The following is a 5,943-nucleotide window of genomic DNA, read 5'->3' as shown; positions in this document are numbered from 1 at the left end:
ATACAAATCACAACCAAAAAAAAATTGAATTAAAAAAAAAAATTAATTTTCAAAAACTTTAATTAAAGTCACAAAAACTGGGTAAAGTAACGGAGAGTCAACTAAAATTTACAGCCGCAAGTGCGACTGATAAACCTATTAATCTAATATAATTATTAATTTTTATGAGTAATAAATAATTACTACGTATGCTTTAGTTAAATAATTATTATGTATGCTTTAGTTTTCGCTATATAAACTATGTAAGATATTTTAAATAAAGAATTAAGTTTTTGTAAAATAAAAACAATTATTAAATCATGAATTTTACTGTGGATATCAAATGACATACATATTAATGTTGTAAAGAATTTGTAAGCCAGAAGTGAAAAATGTGGACATTATATGACTTCTGCGAGATGTCAACATACATGTCTGAAATCTTTGCCAAGTCTAATAACTTCACGCGGCATAGTTTAAAACTCGGGAACACTCGACTAATAAAACAAGATGCCTCTAACGCCGGTTTCATGGAGAATCTGCCTAGAAGCGGTGGAATAATTACTGAGATCCCATAAGTGGCATGTATTATTAAATTTCAGAAGGATCTAGTTCATGGTGTGTAAAGCGGTGGAGTAATTAGTGAGACTCCCATAAGTAGCGTGTACTATTAAATTTCAGAAGGATCTAGTTCATGGTGTGTAGATGTGTAGAGTGGTGTTTTGTTCATGGTGTAATATTAAATTTCAGAAGGATGTAGAGCATGGTGTTTTATTAAGTCATAATTCATGGTGTTTTGTTAAGTCACAAGGCATTTATGATGTAAATGGAAAAAATTAGGTAGCGGGAGTTGTTATTTTTGGTGATTTTCACAATTTAAATATCATTGTTTTGATAATAATATTATTATTTATATATATATATATATGGATTTTGATAGTTTAAATGCTTTTGTTTAGATAACCACTAAAATCATAAATTAAATATTGCATGTTGCAGTGATATCTGTGTGACTGCAGATAAACTGGCCAACAAAAAAATTCGGAAGAATCTACATTATTTGAGTTCAGATGGTTGTGACCCGGTCCAAAAGTGGATCTCTGGAGTTGAATTTGCTTTTACTTTATTTTGGAATCCGATAACATTCGGGCCAGCGACGACCAGGGCGATAGTGTCCTCACTATAACTTTTAATATAATAGAGAGCATGGTATAAACGAAGCATATCCAAGCAGAAAACCGCAGAAACATATAAAAGAACAGGATGTCAGAATAATGCAACGGAACTAATGGGTCGGAAGAATCAGAGTCCTAGAGACTCGTGGTACAACCAGTACGTTTGTCTGCCCCCCATTACTAATATTCCGTAGTTATTAGACTCTGGCCCAGTTCCTTTTTTTATCAAAGTAGTTTCTTGTTTATTCGAAGACCGTCCAGTCTTTTCATGCCTGTCAGGAGCGTTTTCTGTGGGCGCGCCCCCATTGCCTTTACCTGCGGAATATGCCCTGTTCTTCCTGCTCATCTATTTAGGAAGAAGCGTCCACTCAATTCCTTCACAACCACAGAATCTTCCTTCCATCTGCAACATTTTCCTCGGCTTTCACAATAATCTTGCAATCGGTGTCCAACCTAATTGCCACTGTGCCTTGACACACCTCGAAGGTTCGATATCATTGGACCTCTTTTCCAGCAAAATGCAGAGTATTTCAGCCTTGCCATCCTCTGTTCAATACAGAAGATTGTTAGAAGATCGCAGGATATTGCTGTCATCGACTCCCATCAGCCCGTCAGTGGAGATTCCGGCAGCGGTTACCTACGTAGCGAAAGCTAGTTTCGACTCGAACTTAGCCATCATCCTTGCGGCGTTTCTCTGTTCCACCATATGTGCTTTGGGTGTGAGTGTCATGATACGCTGTAGACTGCTCTGCAGACGATGGCCAGTGGTGGCCGAGCCAGGGACCGTCTCTGGTGTTGGAGGAGTCAAAGGTAGCATCTGCAGGCAAATCGATATAAAGGCACTGCCCGCCACAGTGTACCACACGGCCGGCTCGCCTCTGGCAGGCATGGATTGCCCTATTTGCTTGACAGAATTCATGGACGGAGAAAAGGTGAGAGTATTACCAGAATGCTCTCACAGTTTCCACTTGGATTGCATAGACACGTGGTTGGCTTCCAATCCCTCTTGTCCTTCATGTCGCCATTCCCTACTTTATGTAATGGTCAAGAAGTCGTCGAAGGTAGCTCAACGAAATGTCAATGAGGCTTAAAGATGAGGATCGGAAAAATTTGAGGGGCTTGCCGCTCATTACAGAAATGGCGAGATTCATTCCTGGGATTCTCCAAATGACAGGGAAGGCACAACGACTCTTTTGCAGACGGTGCACTTTCTAAGTTTGAGGCACCGGCCATGAAAAATTCATTCTAACACAGAAGACTGACAGTAGAAATTTACCGCTACTAGAAATAAGTTGTGTAGCATACACGACCTTTAAGCTCGTGATGCTCAGAATGTATTTATTATAAATGAGTTTATTAACTGCTGCATTTCACAAAGGACATGGAGTGCATCTGCAATCTCTTTAATGAAAATAAAATGATAATTATACAGCAAGCAAGAACAGGAAATTATAGTTGCTTACATTCTTTCCCTAAGATGTTCAAAGCACACACGAATATTCCACCGGTCAAAGAATAACATAAAGAAACGAAAGAGCTTTAGAGTGAAGAATGGCAAGAAAATTGGCAACAACCTAACGATCCAAAAATAAAGCAAAAGAGGCTTAAAAAGACCAAAAAAAAAAAAAAAAAAACAAACAAACAAACAAATGAAACTGCGACAAATATGCCGAGATACAACAAACACACATACAACAAATGATTAGATTTCCAGTGATGGTGCAATAACACCCTTTGAATAGAAAAAAACAACAAGTAGCATACTGTAATTTTTTCAGATTATTGTTTTTCTATTTGAGAAAAAACAGAACAAATTGCAAAATAATAAAGCAAAAATCCCAGAGCAAATCATAAAGCTGTCATAAACCCAAACTCATAACCCAGAAGCAAGGCCAAAACCCTGAGCAACCAAAGAGTGAACAGAAAGCAACAAACAAAAAGGTGGTGGTGAAAAAGCCATCATGACCTCACCTAAAAACATCTACAAGACACACATCAGCGAACCCCAACCTGAGATAACCCGCAACAACCCACAAGCAACACTAGAATGCAGCAACGGAGTGAAACGAGAGAAAGAAGGCAGCCACAGTGACTACAGGCATAGAAACACCACAACCCTCGAATCGAATCTTCATGAGAAACACCAGCAAACCCCAACTAGAAACACGCAACAACCAGGCTGTGATGGTGACATCAGGGTGCAACCGGCAGAGGAAGGAGAGGCGACAGCGGAAATCACAGTGGGCGAAGCACAGGTTGCTGCCAAAACTAGAGAAGAGACGTGACTAGGCTTCCCCAGTCGCCTCGCCATCCACTTACCACTTACAAATCTAACCATTTCCAGAAGCACTTGTCTATAACGCGACTTTTTGAAAGTCTTTTTGGCGGGTTTTTCTGGTCGAAATCCGGCAGGAATTTATTGGAATCGCTACCTCCTTTTCTGCCTTCGTTAGCGCTGCCTTAGAGTCAGACACCTCTCCCTCGTTCTTCTTCCTCAGACACTGGTTCCCATAATGACCTAGTTCCTCACAATTGAAGCACTTGACCTTGGAGAGGTCCTTTTTCTTCCTTTTCTCCTGCTTTCTCGCAGATGCCAGAGCTGCATTCTCCTCCTCTTCCTTCTTGATCCAGACTCCTTTGCTGCTACTTTCTGTCTTGCTCAGCCGTTTGATCTCTTCTTGGCGAAGAGTTGCCCACAATTCTTCCCAATCTGGAAGATTCGCCCTGCCCAGTATGCTCTGGACAAACGTCTTCCACTCTTCGGAGACTGCGTTTAGTGTGGTCCTCACCAACATCTCCTCATCCAGCGTGGCCCTTATGGAAGCCAGTTGGTCTCGGATCTCCTTCAACTAGAAGAATGATGACCCCTATTATATGGAGTCAGAGTTCGAGGTCAAATGGACTATCTGACCACCTTTGCAAACTAATATACTAGGAAAATAAGTTTAACCTCATCATTTTTTTCGAAACCCATGGAGATAGGAGAAGGAATGAGTGGCTCAAGATGAGCCATGGTTTTGTGTTAGCAGCTTGTTAGAGGCAAAAAAAATGTATTTAATTCTATTAATTTTACCTATGAGCAAAAAAAAACTCTCCAAACTTAATCATTCAATTTGGCCTTGAAATGAAGGTTGGGCGTGCATTTTTGTGAAACATGCCAATGCTGGAATCCCAAACCCACCTGAAAAGGGCTATGGCCAGTGGAGCTGTGAAGAGCTCGGTTGTAGCTGTGCTGAACATAGGGGAGGCTCTCGTCCCATGTGCGTGGATGCTTTGAGTTATACATGCGTAGAATGTGCACAATCATCCTATTGACAACCTCTGTCTGGCCATCAGTTTGAGGATGGAAGGCTGTGGACTTCGTGAGTTTGGTGTCCAGCATTGACCAGAGACTGGACCAAAATGTGCTGAGAAACCGACTGTCCCGATCTGAGATGATAGACTGTGGGATCCCAAACCAATTTCTGGGGCGATCACATAATAATTCCGCGAAAACCAGAGCTTTCTTTGACTTGGATTTTACAAATTCCAGATCAAACTCTTGTAGAATTGCCATCCATTTTGAATATTTGCCCCCCAGCAACTGTCGCGACAATATATAAGTCATGGGGTTGCAATCACAAAAGTTCCAAAGGCTTGATCCTCTACCCTCCACCACCAATTTCAATATGCGATATAATCTTTGGATCCAATGAGATTATACATGCCAGTCCATAAATCCCCTGTGTCTGCGACTATCATAAATTACAAATGCCAAGCACTCTACCCATTCCCAATACGATTTGTGATCATTCTAGACTTGACGGGATTATACACTCCTGTTAATACATCCCCCGCGTTGGCGGCTATTGCAAATACCAAAAAGTCATGCTTCCTGCCTCATGCCGATTGTGATTGCAATATGATGGCTCATGTCGATTGTGATTGCGATATGACATCATCAATGACGTCAGATCCACGTCATCCGTTACGTCATTCTCCACACCAGATGCCATGTCATAGTGATGTCACCATGATGTCATCCCTTACGTCATCCCGTAGATCACAAATCGCAAATATTTCACGACTATTAGTGTTGTGCTATATTAATCTAGGAATGAATTGAAGAATTAATCTAGGAAAGCATTGAAAAAATAATCTAGGAAAGCATGTAAACGTAATCTATGAAAGCATGGAAATCTCTAATCTATAAAAGTGAGTAAATTTAATCTATGAAAGCTACAAATTTTCAGGGACTCCCAGCTCATCATAGACTAGACAAATGGATTGAACATATGTTATAACCTTAGGCTACTTCCACGTATAAATTCCTGTGTCAATATGTGTCTGCTACTCAAATTGATGGACGCTAAATAAAGAATTTATCAGGCCAAAGTTCGAGGCACAGTTGATCATTGGATTCAAGGAGATCACAATGCTACCAGGCGAAACCCCGTGGGAGTTGGATCGAAGACTGAAGTGCACAATTCTCCAAGAAAACATGACATTAACATATAGGCAACATCGCGAATGGTTTGTAGCATCATTAACTCCGCGTCTATGGAATGTGCTGTCGCAAAAAAGGATAACCACTCAGGATGAGGCTTTGTAAGCATAAGTGAATGATCATGCATGAAAACGGTGAATGAAAGATCCAGAAAATGGTGCAACATACATGTGGGTGAGGTAAGGAACCTACTTTACTGCCACTAGGAGTTACAAGGACTTTCAAACCTTCGTAATGACCCGGGACGTCTTCAGGAGGTTGGCCCCGAAGTCTACGGGACTTCCTCAACAAATCGGCCACAGT

The 5,943-nt window shown here is 40.8% G+C and overlaps 1 protein-coding gene across 1 annotated transcript; it reads left to right on the top strand.

Moving 5' to 3' along the window:
* The first annotated feature begins 1,672 nt into the window (after positions 1-1,672).
* Positions 1,673-2,245, top strand: LOC149235144 (RING-H2 finger protein ATL78-like). Its single transcript, XM_089368471.1, has one exon. The coding sequence runs from the start codon at positions 1,673-1,675 to the stop codon at positions 2,243-2,245; it is 573 nt and encodes a 190-aa protein (XP_089224597.1).
* Positions 2,246-5,943: the final 3,698 nt, after the last annotated feature.

This window comes from Pinus tabuliformis, chromosome 8, assembly GCF_031772625.1.
Source record: "Pinus tabuliformis cultivar Carrire ecotype Pingquan chromosome 8, CPIR1, whole genome shotgun sequence".
Classification (NCBI taxonomy): domain Eukaryota; kingdom Viridiplantae; phylum Streptophyta; class Pinopsida; order Pinales; family Pinaceae; genus Pinus; species Pinus tabuliformis.
This window is presented reverse-complemented; position numbering and strand designations above follow the sequence as displayed.

Coding starts and splice junctions, on each gene's coding strand:
- LOC149235144 (XM_089368471.1), top strand. CDS start 1,673: ATGCAGAGTATTTCAGCCTTGCCATCCTCTGTTCAATACAGAAGATTG.